The 19,707-nt window shown below is 41.5% G+C and overlaps 1 protein-coding gene across 1 annotated transcript in view; it reads right to left on the bottom strand.

Moving 5' to 3' along the window:
* The window catches only part of SRPK1 (SRSF protein kinase 1), a 52,092-nt gene that overhangs the window by 17,594 nt on the left and 14,791 nt on the right, over positions 1-19,707 (bottom strand). Inside the window, 6 exon segments of the mRNA XM_066235666.1 lie at positions 989-1,154; positions 1,827-1,933; positions 12,144-12,231; positions 14,135-14,222; positions 14,967-15,075; positions 15,835-15,953. Of these exon segments, the coding sequence (XP_066091763.1) occupies positions 989-1,154; positions 1,827-1,933; positions 12,144-12,231; positions 14,135-14,222; positions 14,967-15,075; positions 15,835-15,953 (677 nt within the window).

Genomic DNA, 19,707 nt, shown 5'->3' on the forward strand with positions numbered 1-19,707 from the left:
TAGTATATAACACATAACATACAAACAGCTTGAGCAACAGATCACAGGCTTGGCTGGAGTGCCCCAACTCCTGTCAAAGCATGTACGAGAAGCAGTCAATGAACAACTAAGGAGCTGCAACTACGAGTTGATGCTTCTCATCTCTCTCCCTTCCTCCTCTATCTCTCAAAAAATAAAAAAGAAAAAAAGATGATGAGATGTCCTATATTAAATTACAGTAGGCCAGAGGGTGGAGAGAGAGATAAGAGATTAATCAGTTAACGACTGCCGGCCAAAACCAGCACAGACTGGTAACCTTCCTCAATGTATGCGGAACCGTCCCATTACCCTCCGGGGGCCGTCTGAGAGAGGAGCCTCACAGTGGCCACGAGGTGCTACTGCAGCCTGCTTACACACGGATGTTCTAGACTGCTGCACACAACAAATCTTAAAGAGCAAAGCTTTTTCCTCCTGGAGTATGCACCTATCGCCGAACTAGCCCTTCATCCACAGCTCTATTCTTTCAGAACAACTTAGCATCTTTCTTCCCTAAGCTGCCTGCATAAAGGAGCCCCGTCAGCCCCAGTCCAGTGGACATACTGCCTGCCCCTCTACCCAGCCCCGCCGCTGTGGGTTAGCCAGGATGCCCCAGCACCAGGCTTTTTGCTGGCTTGCACGTGGCTCAATAAATCTTTTCTTTTGGAAAAGTGTTTCCCCATGGTTTAAGAAAGCTAAGTTCTGAATGTACAGGGGATCGCGTGCTTAACCCCCCAGTTGTTCAAGGGTCAACTGTACAACACATCTATAACTAGAAGTCTCTAGTCTCCCCCTCCGGAAGCAATGAAAGAAGAGAATGAAAGAAGTCTTCGGAGGGCTGGGCCCACATCTTACGCAAGCTCTTACCCTGCCTTGTTAAATGAGTGAGTGGTGCTTTACTTAGCTGCTCGGTAACAGAGTAGGAATAGAACCCTGACTGCCAACGAGAGCCGAGCCGCCCGCGCGGACGCACCTGCAGACCCGGAAGGTGGGGGTGCTCCGGACCGCTGCCACTCTGTGGCTTCTGCGGCCAGCCTACGGATGTACTGCTCGTTCACCGACAGCAGGATGTTCTCCGGTTTAATGTCAGTGTGGATGATTCGGCACTTGCTGTGTAAATAGTCCAGGCCCTGCAACACCTGAACGGGAACAGAGCAGGAGACTTGCAAACACAAAACACAGTTCTTTCCGGAGAAGAAATCACAACGTAACATTAAGAAAAAAATAAAGATGTAAAAATGATGGGGTAGTTGTTGAAATGTGGGGAATGAAAGAGATTTAGATGATCTTTAATTCAAATTTCTTTGTTGATGAGGAATTGAGGTCTCTTGCTTCCCAGCTGGAAGCTCTTTCCACCAACACACATTACCCAAATTATTTGCCTTTTGGAGAATATTTTTCTGATAGAAACTTCTTTACTGAACACTGAAAGGTACTCAGAATATTAGAAAATGCCCACGAATAAATTATATAAAAAGTTTGTAATGATTTGATATAGCAATTCTTGATTAAACATAAAATCAATATTTGCAACCGGACTGAGTCAGGGCTCCGCGTTTCCAGTATTCAGGAACTGCCCACAGCTTCTCCTTAGTGATTATTACAGAAGGTGAGCGGGTGGAAGCAGGAGTGATCATGGTAAAATGTGTAAAAACAGAATAAATACAGTAAACCCTAGGGGTTGAAAAGACAATTTTAGCAATTAAAAAAACCCTAGTTTTAAAAATAAAACCTCTGTTGGGAACAGGAAATTCCTGACACTTGAAGACTACTTAAAAACATCACCACAGAGAAAATACTAAGACCCATACTTGCTGAATAATTTTTTTGACACAAGGCAGTGGAAGCCCCTGGTAGTTGGACTTGATGATCCACTTCAACAGGTGATGCCCCAGAACTTCGAACACCATGCAGATGTCTGCAAGCTCGTTAAGGAGGAAAGGGGAGGCAAAATGTGGCCCGCCCCAATCAAACTGTTATTGTAGTACTCTTTAAATCACACAGCTCGACCCAAAAGAAAACAAAAAACAAAAACAAAGTTAGTTAATGCTTTACTCACTGAAAAATACAAAAAAATGGAAAATTCTGGTAGGTTTATCAGTAAAACTATATAAGGAAAAAAACATTCTGCTTAAACCCTAGAAGATAATGTACCAAAACTTAACCCTCAAAAGGCAAATACTCTCAGCGGTAGAGCGTCAGCCTAGCGTGCGGAGGACCCGGGTTCGATTCCCAGCCAGGGCACATAGGAGAAGCGCCCATTTGCTTCTCCACCCCTCCGCCACGCCTTCCTCTCTGTCTCTCTCTTCCCCTCCCGCAGCCAGGGCTCCATTGGAGCAAAGATGGCCTGGGCGCTGGGGATGGCTCTGTGGCCTCTGCCCCAGGCGCTAGAGTGGCTCTGGTCGCAACATGGCGACGCCCAGGATGGGCAGAGCATCGCCCCCTGGTGGGCAGAACATCGCCCCGTGGTGGATCCCGGTTGGGCGCATGCGGGAGTCTGTCTGACTGTCTCTCCGTTTCCAGCTTCAGAAAAATGCAAAAAAAAAAAAAAAAAAGAAAAAGAAAAAAAAAAGGCAAATACTAACATTTTAAATAACATGGGAAATTGACTTGCTTTGTAACGCTCTGTAGTTCACAAAACTGGTCTTGATTCCAGTACTGCCGCTGCTCCCTGGGTGAGCACCCCCATCACTGACACAGAGCAGGAACACTTTAAGCCTAGCAGTGGCCTGCTGGCTCAGTGGTAGAGCATCAGCCCGCTGTGCGGACGTCCAGGCTTCAATTCCCAGTTAGGGCACACAGGAGAAGCGACCATCTGCTTCTCTTCCCCTTGCAGTCAGTGGCTTGACTGGTTTGAGCGATGTCCCCGGGCGCTGAGGATAACTCTGTTCCTTCAAGCATTGGCCCCAGATGGGGGTCACCAGGTGGAACCTGGTCGGGATGCATGTGGGAGCCTGCCTATCTCTCCTCCTTTCACTTAAAAAAAAAAAAGCGAGAGAGAGAAAATAGCCTAATAGTACATGGAGCCCTGCAAGGGTTTTAGTAGCAAGATACTGGTATCTGCCATCTCTAGAAGCTTCTACCTAAGTGGGAAAATCAAAACATGCCCATATAATAATAGCCTGGTGCCCGGACTTTTGTTTTAAATAAGATTCTCCACTAAAGAAAAACTGGGCTCCCTGAGGAAATGGCCAAATTCAGTGTGGCCCTGGAGCTCCGTGCTGCGTCGACAGGGAACCAGCAAGAAGCAAGAGCAACCAGCTTGAAGAGGGCCATCAGCTAGAGCCAAGAGCACTGTAAAGAGTGGAGTTATGAATTAACTCAGAAATTAAAAACACAATAGAATGAGTCCACATGGACACTAAAATAAGTGTGTATTGAGAGGAGGGAAATACCTTCTTTAAAGAAAAAGTCAAGTAATAAATACACAAAATAATGACATAATTAGAGACACCACCATTTTACAATGACTAATAGTAATGACTAAATCAGGCAAGAATCAATGAATACTAAAACAACTGAATAAGATTGTTGCACAAAATTGACACGGCATCACCCCATAGGCTGATTATTAATTATTAAAGGAAAAAAGCACCTGTTAGTGGCACAGTGAATAGAGCGCCAACCTGGGACGCTGAGGTCCAAGGTTTGAAACCCTGAGATCACCTGCTTGAGCAAGGGATCACTGGCTTGGCTGGAGCTCACTGGTAAAGGCACATATGAGAAAGCAATCAATGAACAACTAATGTGTCGCAACTATGAGTTGATGCTTCTCATCTCTCTCCCTTCCCAATTCTCAAAAAAAAAAAAAGAAAGAAAAGAAAAAGATACTTTTAAATAGCAAAAGCTGGAAAACAATGCTTTAACCTACTGATCATATTTATCACCAACAATAAGCATGAAATCACACATGTGGCCTCTAAGAATGAAACATCATCCATGTCATATACTTGACAAAAATGATTCACTTCAATTTAACTATGAGAAAACAGACAAATCCAAATTAAGGGACAAAACAACAGGCCTGGATTCTTAAAAAAATAAAAAGTTAATGCCATGAGAACTTTGAAATTAGAGATTAAAGGGACATGACTACCTCAGAGAAACAAAGTCAAAATTATAGTAAGATACCATTAAAACTCCCTAGAATGACTAAAATAAGAACACTAACATGAACACATGTAGGTGAGAATGTGGAGCAATTAAAAATTCACACTAACGAGTGCAAAATGGTATCCCCACTCTGGAACTCTGGCTGGAGTGAAACATAAAACTAGGAAATTCTGAGACCTGAAGATGGTAGCGGAGTAAGCAGATGTACAGACACCCAGCTATCACCACCAAACTGTAATACAAATCAATTTAGGAAAAATCAGCGTGAAAAACCAACTCTGGACTATAAGAACATTTCTCAAAAACCAAGGAGCAAAGAAGAAGCCACAACAAACCTGGTAGGGAGCGCCTGAATCTCCTCTGCTTATAGGAACGGGGGGGGGGGGGGTGAGGCTGGGAGCCCAGAGGGGATCTCACTCCAGGGAAAAGAGCAGAAAATACTGCTCACAGCCACTTGCCTGGCGACCAAGGAGCAAGGTATGTTGAAAAGACCAGCTTATCTCCCAAGTGGAAAGGAAAGAGAAGAGGGACAGACTGTGAGGGGCTAAGGAATGCAGGAGACAACCTAAAAAAAGCTGACTCATCCATGCTGGAGGCGGCCATAGCTAGGGGAGGGACTGATCCTTCCCCACAAAATAGTACTGAATTGCTTCCAGATCAGAAATCTCCAGACATCTCTCCAGCTCCAATCAGCGCAACAAGACACAGCTGAAAACAAGAAGTGGGGAGGAGGGGCAGTAACTCAGGTCTCCATGGAGATCTGAGATACACTTCCCCCTACTGAAGCAGAAAAAACACCTTGCCCCCAGAGAGATTAGTTGGTGGAAGAGGCCCTCAGAGTCTCAGGTTACACCCACAGCATTCCTGGATACAGTTTCAAGGAACTCCCTGCTGAGATCAGTAAACAAGACTATCACCTGTTAAGAAAACAAACAAATCAAGACTTCAAAGCTGCCCAAATCCGAAAGTGGATTACAAATAATAGCTGATACCAACCCAAGAAGACCTAGAAATAACACAACTGAAAACTGGAGGCAGACAACACCAAGCCTAGACTCAACCAACTCTACAAACAAAACACAGACAAGAGAAGAAAAAAAAGTGCAATCCAAATGAAACCACAAGAGAAACTTTCAGGAGATGAACTGAGTGATATGGAAATAAACTTCTAGATGCGGAGTTCAAAATAATGATTGTAAGGATGCTTAGGGATCTTAGAACAACAATGGATGGTCATTATGAACACCTAAATAAAGAAATAGCAAGTATAAAAAAGAATCAGTTGGAGATGACAAATACAATATCAGAAATAAAGACCACAATGAAAGGAATTAAAAACAGGATAGATAGAGCTGAGGATCGAATCAGAGAGTTGGAGGACAACTGGAATGAAGGCATGAAAGCAGAGAAGAAAAAAGAAAAGACTCAAAAAGTCTGAGGAAACTCTTGGAGAGCTCTGTGACAACATGAAGAGAAATAACATCCGCATCATAGGGGTTCCTGAAGAAGAAGAAAAAGAACAAGGGATAGAGACTTTGTTCAATCATATCATAGCTAAAAACTTCCCTAAATTAATACAGGAGAAACTCTCACCAGTTCAAGAAGCACAGAGGACTCCATTAAAGAGAAACCCAAAGAAACCTACACCAAGATGCATCATAATTAAAATACCAAAGCTAAGCGATAAAGAGAAAATATTAAAAGCTGCAAGAGAAAAAAAAGCTATCACCTACAAAGGAGCCCCCATAAGGATGATATTCGACTTCTCAACAGAAACACTTGAGGCCAGAAGGGAATGGCAAGAAATATTCAAATGCAGAACAAGAACCTACAACCAAGACTACTTTATCCAGCAAGGCTATCATTTAAAATCGAAGGAGAACTAAAAGCTTCCCAGACAAAAAACAACTCAAGGAATTCATTACAACCAAAACAATGCTGCAGGAAATGTTAAGGGGCCTGTTGTAAACAGATCAAAGTGGGAAAAGAATATAGCAAAAAAGGAATACAGCTTTAAAGAAGAAAATGGCAATAAACAACTACATATCAATAATAACCTTAAATGTAAATGGATTAAATGATCCAATCAAAAGACACAGGGTAGCTGTGTGAATAAGAAAACAGGACCCGTACATATGCTGTCTACAAGAGACACACCTTAGAACAAAGGATACACATAGATTGAAGGTAAAAGGATGCAAAAAAAACATTTCATGCAAATGGAAATGAAAAAAAAGCTGGGGCCCTGACCGGTTGGCTCAGTGGTAGAGTGTTGGCCTGGCGTGCAGAAGTCTCAGGTTCGATTCCCAGCCAGGGCACACAGGAGAAGCGCCCATCTGCTTCTCCACCCCTCCCCCTCTCCTTCCTCTCTGTCCTCTCTTCCCCTCCCACAGCCGAGGCTCCATTGGAGCGAAGATGGCCCGGGCGCTGGGAATGGCTCCTTGGCCTCTGCCCAGGAGCTGGAGTGGCTCTGGTCGCAACAGAGCGATGCCCCGGAGGGGCAGAGCATCGCCCCCTGGTGGGCGTGCCGGGTGGATCCCGGTCGGGCACATGCGGGAGTCTGTCTGACTGTCTCACCCCGTTTCCAGCTTCAGAAAAATATAAAAAAAAAAGGAAAAGAAAAGAAAAAAAAGCTGGGGTAGCAATACTTGTATCAGACAAATTGGACTTTAAAACAAAGGATATAGTAAGAGATAAAGAAGGCCACTACATAATGATAAAGGGAGTAATCCAACAGGAAGATATAACTATTATAAATATCTATGCACCTAATATAGAAGCACCTAAATATATAAAGCAGACTTTGATGGATTTAAAGTGCGAGATCAACAGCAATACTATAATAGTAGGAGATTTCAATACCCCACTAACATCACTAGATAGATCCTCAAGAAAGAAAATTAACAAAGAAACAGCAGACTTATTGGACACACTAGATGAACTCTATTTAATAGATATCTTCAGAACCTTTCACCCTAAAGCAGCAGAATATACATTCTTTTCAAGTGCTCATAGTACATTCTCTAGGATAGACCACATGTTAGGGCACAAAAGTGGTCTCAACAAATTTAAGAAGATTGAAATCATATCAAGCATTTTCTCCGATTACAACAGCATGAAACTAGAAATGAACCACAACAGAAAAGCTAAAAAATTCTCAAACACATGGAAACTAAATAGCAGGTTATTAAATAATGAATAGATTAAGAATGAGATCAAAGAAGAAATAAAAAAATTCCTAGAAACAAATGACAATGAGCATATAACAACTCAAAATTTATGGGACACAGCAAAAGCAGTACTGAGAGGGAAGTTCATAGCACTACAGGCACACTTTAAGAAGTTAGAAAAAGCTCAAATAAACAACCTAACCCTGCATCTAAAAGAACTAGAAAAAGAACAGCAAGTAAAGCCCAAATGTAGTAGAAGGAAGGAAATAATAAAGATCAGAGCAGAAATAAATGACATAGAGGCTAAAGAAACAATACAGAGGATCAATGAAACTAGGAGCTGGTTCTTTGAAAAGGTAATCAAGATTGATGAACCTTTAACTAGAATCACCAAGAAAAAGAGAGAGAGGACTCAAATAAAATTAGAAATGAGAGTGGAGAAATAACAACTGACACAACAGAAATACAAAATATTGTGAGAAAATACTATGGAGAACTGTATGCCAAAAAACTAGACAACCTAGATGAAATGGACAAATTCCTTGAAACATACAATCTTCCAAAAATCAATCTGGAAGAATCAGAAAACCTAAACAGAGAGATTACACCAAATGAGATCGAAACAGTTATAAAAAACTCCCAACAAAGAAAAGTCCGGGGCCTGATGGCTTCACAACTGAATTCTACCAAATATTCAAAGTAGAACTAACTCCTATCCTTCTCAAACTATTTCAAAAAATTCAAGAGGAAGGAAGACTTCCAAGCTCCTTTTATGAGGCGAGCATAATTCTGATTCCAAAACCAGGCAAAGACAACACAAAGAAAGAAAATTATAGGCCAATATCTCCGATGAATATAGATGCTAAAATCCTCAACAAAATATTAGCAAACCGGATCCAACAATATATGGAAAAAAATCATACACCATGATCAAGTGGGATTTATTCTGTGGAGGCAAGGCTGGTACAATATTCGTAAATCAATCAATGTGATTCATCATACAAACAAAAAGGAGAAAAACCATATGATAATTTCAATAGATGCAGAAAAAGCATTTGATAAAATCCAGCACCCATTCATGATCAAAACTCTCAGCAAAGTGGGAATACAGGGAACATACCTTAACATGATAAAAGCCATCTATGAGAAACCCACAGCCAACATCATACTCAATGGGCAAAAATTAAAAGCAATCCCCTTAAGATCAGGAACAAGGCAGGGGTGCCCCCTTTCGCCACTCTTATTTAACATAGTCCTGGAAATCCTAGCCACAGCAATCAGACAAGAAGAAATAAAGGCATTCAAGTTGGAAAAAAAGAAGTAAAACTATCATTATTTGCAGATGATAAGATATTGTATATAGAAAACCCTAAAGTCTCAGTCAAAAAACTACTGGACCTGATAAATGAATTCAGCAAAGTGGCAGGATATAAAATCAATACTCAGAAATCAGAGGCATTTTTATACGCCAACAATGAACAGTCAGAAAGAGAAATTAAGGAAACAATCCCCTTCACTATTACAACCAAAAAAATAAAGTACTTAGGAGTAAGCATAACCAAGGAGAATAAAGACTTGTACTCGGCAAATTACAAAGCATTGATAAAAGAAATCAAGGAAGATACAAACAAGTGGAAGCATATACTGTGCTCATGGTTAGGAAGAATAAACATCATTAAAATGTCTATATTACCCAAAGCAATCTATAAATTCAATGCAATACCAATTAAAATACCAATGACATACTTCAAAGATATAGATCACATATTACAAAAATTTATATGGAACCTAAAAAGAACACGAATAGCCTCAGCAATCTTAAAAAAGAATAAAGTGGGAGGTATCACACTTCCTATATCAAGTTATACTACAAGGCCATTGTATTCAAAACAGCCTGGTATTGGCATAAGAACAGGCATATAGAACAATGGAACAGAACAGAGAACCCAGAAATAAACCCACAGCTCTATGGACAACTGATATTTGACAAAGGAGGTAAGGAAATACAATGGAGTCAAGACAGCCTCTTTAACAAATGGTGTTGGGAAAACTGGTCAGCTACCTGCAAAAAAATGAAACTAGATGACCAGCTTACACACTCACAAAAATAAACTCAAAATGGATAAAAGACTTAAATGTAAGCCGTGAAACCATAAGCATCTTAGAAGAAAACATAGGCAGTAAGCTCTCCGACATCTCTTGGAGCAATATATTTGCCGATTTATCTCAACCGGGAAGTGAAATACAAGACAGGATAAACAAATGGGACTATATCAAACTAAAAAGCTTTTGCACAGCTAAAGACAATAAGAATACAATAAAGAGACAAACTACACAATGGGAGAACATATTTGACAATATGTCTGATAAGGGGTTAATAACCAAAATTTATAAAGAACTTGTAAATCTCAACACCAGGAAGACAAACAATCCAATCAAAAAATGGGAAAAAGAAATGAATAGACACTTCTCCAAAGAGGACATACAGATGGCCAATAGGCATATGAAAAAATGCTCAACATCACTAATCATTAGAGAAATGCAAATTAAAACTACAATGAGATATCACCTCACACCAGCCAGAATGGCGCTCATCAACAAAACACAAAATAAGTGCTGGCGAGGATGGGGAGAAAAGGGAACCCTCCTGCACTGCTGGTGGGAATGCAGACTGGTGCAGCCTCTGTGGAAAACAGTATGGAGATTCCTCAAAAAACTGAAAATCGAACTGCCTTTTGGCCCAGCTATCCCACTTTTAGGAATATACCCCAAGGACACCATAGAACGACTCCAAAAGGAGAAATGCACCCCCATGTTTATGGCAGCATTGTTCACAATAGCGAAGATCTGGAAACAGCACAAGTGTCCATCAGAGGACGAGTGGATTAAAAGCTTTGGTACATATATACTATGGAATACTACTCAGCCATAAGAAATGATGACATAGGAGCATTTACAATAACATGGATAGACCTTGATAACATTATACGGAGTGAAATAAGTAAATCAGAAAAAACTAAGAACTATATGAATCCATACATAGATGGGACATAAAAATGAGACTCAGACATGAACAAGAATGTGATGGCAACGGAGGGTGGAGGGGTGGGGGAGGGTGGAGGGGTCGAGGAAGGAGAGGGGTGGGAGAGGGGTGGGGGAGGGGAGGGGCACAAAGAAAACCAGATAGAAGGTGACAGAAGATAATTTGACTTTGGGTGAGGAGTATACAGCACAATCAAATGTCAAAATAATCTGCAGATGTTTTCTCTCAACATATGTACCCTGATTTATCAATGTCACTGCATTATATTTAATAAAAAAAAAATCAAAAACAAACAAACAAAAACTAGGAACTTCTGCTTCAGCCAAGGTGGAGGTATGGAAACTGGATTTACCCTCTTGCTTGAAATAACTACAAGAGCAGATAACATAGAGAACAACAGATTTTAAGACCCTGGACATGAAGCAATGAAGTAGTGATCCCTGAGAGAAGGGAAATAAATGAGCTGAAGCCTAGACTGTCCCATCTTACAACCCGAGACTTTCCAGTCCAGACAGACTATGTTAAACATGGAGTTGAAAGTCTTGAGAGACTAAGGCAGTGCAGGTCACAGAACAAGGCCCGAGGAGAGCTGCAGAAACAACGCGGGAAACCCACAGAGGGCCCCTCATGTACTTAGCGGTGTAGTAATCAACACAGGAACATGAGGGAACTACCCAAGGCAGACGAACGCTGCCTGCAAGGCTTGAACAGTCCCCAGCATTCCCACGGGGCACCGACAGTGTGTGTTCTCCAAGACTGGAAAAATTCACGTCATACTCAGAGGCCAAATCCAGCCTATACATATATGGTCAATTAATCTACGAAAGAAGAGCCAAGATTGTACAGTGGGGAGAGGGCAGTATCTTCAATGTATGGCGTTGAGAAACCTGGACAGCCATGTACAAAGGACCCACTCTTGGCTCTGGCTGGTTGGCTCAGCGGTAGAGCATTGGCCTGGTGTGTGGAAGTCCCGGGTTTGATTTCTGGCCAGGGCACACAGAAGCGCCCATCTGCTTCTCCACCCCTCCACCCTCCTCTCTCTCTATCTCTCTCTTCCCCTCCCACAGCCAAGGCTCCACTGGGTCAAAGTTGGCCTGGGCACTGAGGATGGCTCCATGGCCTCTGCCTCAGGTGCTAGAATGGCTCTGGTTGCATAGGAGCAATGCCCCAGATCAGAGGTCGGCAAACTCATTAGTCAACAGAGCCAGATATCAACAGCACAGCAATTGAAATTTCTTTTGAGAGCCAAATTTTAAACTTAAACTATAAATATATAGGTAGGTACAGTCCTTATTGAGGTAGTGCCCGCACGTGGTATTTTGTGGAAGAGTCACACTCAAGGGGCCAAAGAGTCGCATGTGGCTCGCGAGCCGCAGTTTACCAACCACTGCCCCAGATGGGCAGAGCATCGACCCCAGTGGGCTTGCCGGGTAGATCCCAGTCCAGCATGTGGGAGTCTGTCTCTCTGCCTCCCCGCTTCTCACTTCAGAAAAATACAAACAACAACAACAACATAAAACAAAAGCCCCACTATCTGGCCTACTATGTTACACTATACCCCCAAATCAACTCAAATGAATTAAAGACTTAACGAAAGACCTGGAAGCGTAAAACTCTAGACGAAAACACAGGTGACAGCCCCTTGACATTTAGACAAGCCAAATTACTTGACAGAGGAAAGTAATCTGATTATAGTTTGTCTTGAAGAAAAGAGAGCAATGCTGTTTATACAAATCTGGTTCCTTTTTGGGGAGAAAACATTAATTCATGATTTATTTTCAAATATGTTCTTAAAAGGATACGTGTTCCATTCACTCCTGATATTTTAAAGTCGTCTAGCAGTTGAACCACCATTTCTCTGTTTGGATCGTTGGGGTCTGAATTGCGAACCTGTAGTGGAGGACACAGTATTTAGTAAAAGAGAAAGCACTGATGTAAAACCAAATGGATACCTGCAGCAAACCTAACAAAAGAAAACTCAAGGAAAAGCTCCTACAAATCTATGAGAAAAACATTAAAAATGTAATAGCTCAAATAGGCAAAGAACTTAAAACAGTTCAAGGACATGCATCCGACAAAGATTACTGTTCTATATCAACCATTCAGCCACTCGAACTATGGTTCCCAAGTTAACTGTTGGTAACCAGGTCATGAGAAATTAAAGAGCTTCTGCAGGATGCAAACCAACCACAGCACTAACCACTTAAGTTTTTTCAGCTGTTGTTTTTTTTTATAGGAAAACTTTCTAATGAAGGAAGCAGTATATGAATATACTTTTTGGCACAAGCTACTTCTTCACAGACTGGCACTTTGAGACTTGTTTGGAGGTTCTAGCAGGGGAGCGCAGCTACTCGTATACCCTTGACCGAAGAACGGTCCTCTCCTCTAGCGGGAAGGTCGTTCTCTTCAACCGAGCACACAGCTTCGGGAGGGACGCACATGGAGTGGTGAAGAAGGGGACACCCGCCTAGCCAGCCAGATCAGCCGAATCAACCCTGGCGATCAATGGGGTGACAGATGTCACAGCCAGATCGCCCTCACATCCAGACTGGCACTTTGAAAAGTACTTCCTTATAGCTTTTCTGGTCTAACACTGTCACCTTACAAATGAAAAAGCTAAGGCTCAGAAGAAATAAAACGATGGCCCTGGCCAGTTGGCTCAGTCATAGAGCATCAGCCCAATGTGTGTCTGTCCAGGGGTATGATTCCCATTTGCTGTCAGGGCACACAGGAGAAGTGACCATCTGCTTCTCCACCCTCCCCCTATTTCCCCTTCTACGGCCATGGCTCAACTGATTCAAGCAAGTTGGCCCCAGGTGCTGAGGATGGCTCCATGAAGCCTCTGCGTTAGGCACTAAAAGTAGCTTGGTTGCCAAGCAACATTCCTAGATGGGCACAACACTGCCCACTGGGGCTTGCTGAATGGATCCCTATTGGGGTGCATGCAGGAGTCTTGTCTCCCCTCCTCTCACTTAAAAAAAAAAATGATGAGTTGGAAGATATATTGGGATAGAGCTGATATTAAAACCCAGGTTTTCTAACTCTGACTTGAAGCTTCTTTTACTCCACTGGAATCTTCCTAATTTATAGTAAACCTGTAAATAACTTTCCGATAAATGTACTTAAGTTTCAGGTATAAAGAAATTAATAAATACAATGTTTTTTATAACATTTTAAAACATAAAATAAATATTACATATTTATTAGCACAACTTTCCTTTAAACCACAGCAGGAAAGAAAAACATTCTTTGTGCTATCTGACATATAAAGCATGCTCAATTAACATTTTTATTTGAAAGCCTTCCCGATGTGTATGTAGGAGAAATTCCCAGGAGGGCACAGTCCATCGGATGCCTAGCCTACCACATGCACAGAATGCATCAATGTTGTTTTCCTCTACTTCCTTAAATACTTCCTTAAAGATACTGGGCAGGGCTCTCCGTTCTGGGAGTAGCCTGTGCCTTTTCGTCCCCTCTCCTCCTCTCCTTCCCCCAGGCACGTTCTCCTTGCCCCTCTTTCTCCTAAGCTCTAGGGGACTCCACCACACATGCAACCAGGGGAGGAGTGGGCAGTGACAGTTCGTCCTGAGCTAACCCCTTGACCTGTCTCCAAGGTCCCCCTTTCCTATAACTTTCTTTCTGCGTGGACAATAAATTCTTCCTTTATTTGCTGGGGGAAAAAAAAATATTGGAATTTTATAGTAAATATCAGCCATGCTAAAGAATTCAGACTTCATAAAAACTTATTTATTTAATGCTTTGCAGTTCACACAAATGATCTAGTAATACTCACTGATTTCAGCAGCCGGATTTCATCTAGTGCTGTTTCAGTATAATGTTCAGCACTTTTTACTACTTTCATGGCTACAAACTTCTTCCCCCTAAGAAACAAATGCAGACAGTGAAGACTAAATGCCTTCCCTTACTTTAGCTGTCTTGAACCATAAATATACATGTCATATAATAGAACTGTATCTTATTGGTCACACCACATAAGGTTTTCTGATTGGTTAATTCTTGGTACCAGAGATTTTTATATAAAAACACAGGCACACCTGATTTTTAAAAATATGACTTTGGAGAAAAAGGGTTGGTAATTACTATTACTATTATTATTTTCTTTTTGTAAACCAATCAAAATTATACTTTTTTTTTTGTCAGATTGGCAAAATATAGATTTTTTTTTTTTGGTGTGCTGCAGAATTTTAGTAATTAGTTTACGCGGGCCATGAGATGAACAAGGTTGAAACTCTCTGGTCTAGGACATCATCTAAAAATTTAACTGTGTACTCTGGTGAGAAAAACTAAGCATTTATATATATTTCTATTATTTCCATTGAATATTTTTTTTCTCTATTTTCTTCACTAAATAATGTTAATGTTTTGAATTTGGGAGTTGATAGGGCCTTACTGATACTAAATTAATTAATCTTTTGTCTCCAAAGTCATCTTCACTAGAGGAAAGTCATTTGCCCAAGAACACAGAACTTATCAACAACAAAATTCTGATCAAGAAATCAGTTTATAGTCAGACTGAAGCCAATCAGCTCTGGAAAAATCAGACAAAAAACATTTAGCCATCACTTAATTTTTTATTTATTTTTTTGGCAGGACCACAAACTTACTGAATGTCCCAGGATAACCACACTGTTGAGAAGTGTCCCCAGCCCAACTTTCGGATCACATGGTATCTCCCATTGAATAGATCCCCGATTTTTACAAGATGATAACCTCCTGGAAGAGATAACAGGAGGAAAACAGTCACGTAAGTAGTATGAAAAGGTATCTCACACCCCACTTTTCAACACCTATGTATGTTTCAATTCAACAAATAAAAATGGTTTCTTCTATAGTATCAATTCAACAGAGAAAAAACTTAAGTCAAGTCAGTCATACAGTACCGAGCTCATGTTACAAAAAAAAGGCTTAGAAAATAAGATTAATGATATAAAGGGAGCAAGTGGTGCTTTGTAGAACAACCAATAGCTACTTAAAAACCAAACAAACAGGATCTGCTTCTCTAAAACACAACACAACAAAACCCAAGAAGGCGTGAAAAGGCTTCCAACAGTGGCAGGAATCAAGCTATTCTCTATCTTTGCCTGCTGAGAATAAGAACTAGGCCCTCCCAGATACTAAGATACATTCTGTTCTAAGTTCCTACGGAAGAATACTAGCAAGTCTATAAAGAAACACAAAAGCTATCAGACAATCTTAGGACAGTCTAAGTATCTATAACTCCAGTCTAACTTTTCTCAGCAATTGTCACTATGAGAAACAGTAAAAAGGTATTGTGCCAAAGTCTACATACCAAATCTTACCACTAGTTACTTCTGGATGATAGCATTAAAGATGGCTTTTATTTTCTTTTTGTTTAATATATTTCTGAAATTTTCTAAGATAAATATGTAAACACAAATGGCAACAGTTACATGAGAAACTGCAAATACACGGGTCACGCCTGCCTTCGTCTCTCCTGACAGAAAGCCCTACCTTTACAGTAATCATTGGGGTCCTCCTGCTCATCGTCATCAGACCCCAGAATCTCCTCTTCCTGTTCCGGGGGGTCACTCTCAGAGTGGGGCGCAGAGCCTCGGTGCTGAGTTTCAGACCTAAGAAATAATACAAACACATTCAATCCAAAGAGGACTTTATTATTGTCAACATGTCCCCCTCAATTAACAGATAATATCAACCGAATATTATCTAATGGCAGTCTAGAAAAACATTAGCTATCACTCTATCTCATATTAGCTATTACCACTTTAAAAAAGTACATGATTAAATAAACCTGGAAAAATACAGGGTGGGGCAAAAGTAGGCTTGCAGTTGTGAGTATGCAAAATAGTTTATTCTTATATTATTATTAATTATTGTATTATTTTCCATACAAACAACTATAAACCTACTTTTGCCCCATCCTGTATATAAAAGCACAAAAAGAAAAAGTACTTGAATAATATCCAAACATAACTGCTAATAAAATATTAGATTTTCGTTATTTTGCTGTTTTTATTAAAAAAATATTTGTAATTACATGCTATATAAGATTTTGTATTCTGCTTTCCTACTACCTTGTAAACTTTACCCTCATTTCTATGCAATCTCTTAACTTATGTATTTCCCTCAGAAGTATCATCATTTATTTGGCACATTCTGTTCAGCTGGACATTTAACCTGTTTCTACTTTTTCACTACTAAAAATAAAGCATTACACATTTTTGGACAGTGTTTATTCTGTATTCAGGATTATTTCCCTGAAGTCAGACTACCAGATAACAGAAATATTCTCCCTATTTATAAAAATAACATGCTAAACATAGAAAATTTAGAAAGAAATTATTTTGTTTTATAATGAAACTACTGTGAACAAAGGAATGCCTTGGACATTTTTTTTTTTTTAAGCAAGAGGAGGGGAGATAGTGAGACAGACTCCTCATGTACCCAACCAGGATCTACCCTATCTGGGGCAGATGCTCAACGGAGCTATTTTTAGTGCCTGACCCTGCTCCACTCAGACCAACAAACTCTCCTCAGCACCCTCAGCACCGGGAGGCTCGAACCAACAGAGCCACTAACTGTGGGAGGGAAGGAGGGAGAGAAGGGCGGAGAGGGAGGGGAAGTGAAGTAAATGATTGCTTCTCTTTTGTGCACTAACTGGGAATCGAACTCTGGACGGCCATATGCTGAGCAGACACTCTATCCACTAAGCCACTTTATATCTACAACTTCAAACACTAAAAAAATGAGATACCCAAACAAACATTAAAAAAAACATTAAACTCACTTTCTTGACATGGAAATAAATGATTAATGATTTTCCTGTGGCTTTTGAAAATCTAGTAAAGGTATAATTATGATTTCCACTTATGTAAACCACCAAAACAGAGATTTACTATAAAGTAAATATTTGCTCAAGAATGGAGTGTTTCTTTGACATCTCTGATCAGTCAGATTTAGTCATTAGGCAGAATACAACTTAACATTAAATTTTATTTGCCATCACCAACCTAAAACTGTGCTATAATTTCCATGAGGACATGAACTACATTGTATTATTTTAGTTTTACATACCGACTAACATCTTGCAGGCATTCAAATGTTTACTTACATCAAGGTTTCATTTTATCTACTGATTTGATGAAAAGAAATGCTTTCTTGACTTCACTTTTATGTTTCTCCTAGGGCCTGCCATCTACTCTCCATCTCATCGTTCTGGCTCCACCAAATGGCCCGGGGCTTCAGCCTTGGAGACGTGCCCGTGCTGATGGCCCGGGGCTTCAGCCTTGGAGATGTGCCCGTGCTGATGGCCCGGGGCTTCAGCCTTGGAGACGTGCCCCGTGCTGATGGCCCGGGGCTTCAGCCTTGGAGACGTGCCCGTGCTGGTGGCCCAGGGCTTCAGCCTTGGAGACGTGCCCGTGCTGATGGCCCGGGGCTTCAGCCTTGGAGACGTGCCTGTGCTGATGGCCCGGGGCTTCAGCCTTGGAGACAGCGCCCCTTGCTGATGGCCCGGGCTTCAGCCTTGGAGACGGGCCCCGTGCTGATGGCCCGGGCTTCAGCCTTGGAGACGCGCCCCCTGCTGGCCGCCACTGCTGCAGCAGGTCGCTCCTGCAGCGACCTCCCATCACTTGGGCCAGTTTCCCCGGCCAGAGGAACAGCACTAACATATTAACAGCATGAGGCATGGCATCAGAGGCCTTTAAAAAATTCCTCAGTCTGCGTTAGTGCTCAGAATTCAGATCTAAAAACTTTTAAAACTTCTGGTCAAAGTTAAAGTCCTCACCTTAGAGGTGGTTATTTTAACTGTATTAAAATGCCCTAGAGGAGGCCCTGGCCAGTTGTTCAGTGGTAGAGTATCCACCTAGCATATGGAGGTCCCAGGTTCGATTCCCAGTCAGGGCACACAGGAGAAGAGACCATCTGCTTCTCCACCCCTCCCCCTCTTCCATCCCTCTTCCTCTTCCCCTCCTGCAGCCATGGCTCAATTGGAGCAATTTGACCCAAGGTACTGAGGATGGCTCCATGGCCTCCCTTCTTGCGTTAAAGTAGCTCAGTTGCTGAGCAACAGAGCAACAGCCCCAGGTAAGCAGAGCATCACTCCAAAGGGGGCTTGCCAAGTGGATCCCAGTCAGTGGATCCCAAGTGGGAGTCTGTTTCTCCGACTCCCCGCTTCTCACTTAAGGAAAAAAGGAAAAAAAAAAGAAGGGCCAATAAAGAGATTAAAAAGCTCTATAATAAAGGAAATGAGAAATTGAGGCCATTTCCCTCCTAACATTTGACCAAAATTAAAAACAATATAGAAAATGCTAACACTATTAGTAAGTACTTATAACCACAGTATGACTAAAACAGTTTAATATTTTGAGGACAGTTTGCAATTTGGATAAAAAGGTAAGATATTAAATAGGTGTAAATACTGACCAGAAATTCTATTACTAAAAATCTATCCCATAGAAATATTTGGATAAAAGCAAAATATGAATAAAAGCATGCTCAATAATATTTTTTAGCTCTAGTTGTAACACTATAAAATTGGAGATAATTTAAATGTCAATAAATTTTTTTCATTCATTTTTTGAGAGAAGAGAGAGAAAGGGAGAGAGACAGAGAGAGAAGGAGGGAGGAGCTGGAAGCATCAACTCCCATATGTGCCTTGACCAGGCAAGCCCAGGGTTTTGAACCGGCGACCTCAGCATTTCCAGGTCGACGCTTTATCCACTGCACCACCACAGTCTAAATGTCAATATTTAAATAAATTAATACAAAATAAAAGTAAGAGGATGGGAAACATTGACATATGAATGCAGGAGAACCCATAACAAATACGTGGAAACAGAGCTCATGACTCCTGTGAGTGAGGGACAGCCCACACTGTCTAGTACACAGTGCTGTGGTTTCTCAAGAGTGTGCGCATGGGGGTGAAGATGGTGTTTGACCTTCATACCCTTAGGATATAGAAAATAAAATACATATATCTGACAAAGGGCATATAGCCAGAATATAAAAAACTCTTTTTTTTTTTGTATTTTTCTGAAGTTGGAAACGGGGAGGCAGTCAGACAGACTCCCACATATGTGCCCGACCAGGATCCACCCGGCATGCCCACCTGGGGGCGATGCTCTGCCCATCTGGGGCATTGCTCTGCTGCAACCAGGACCATTCTAGCACCTGAGGCAGAGGCCAAAGAGCCATCCTCAGCGCCCAGGCCAACTTTGGCTCCAACGGAGCCTTGGCTGCAGGAGGGGAAGAGAGAGACAGAGAGGAAGGAGAGGGGAAGGGGTGGAGAAGCAGATGGGCGCTTCTCCTGTGTACCCTGGCCAGGAATTGAACCCAGGACTCCTGCACGCCAGGCCGACGCTCTACCAC

Source organism: Saccopteryx bilineata, chromosome 1 (genome assembly GCF_036850765.1).
Source record: "Saccopteryx bilineata isolate mSacBil1 chromosome 1, mSacBil1_pri_phased_curated, whole genome shotgun sequence".
Lineage (NCBI taxonomy): Eukaryota > Metazoa > Chordata > Mammalia > Chiroptera > Emballonuridae > Saccopteryx > Saccopteryx bilineata.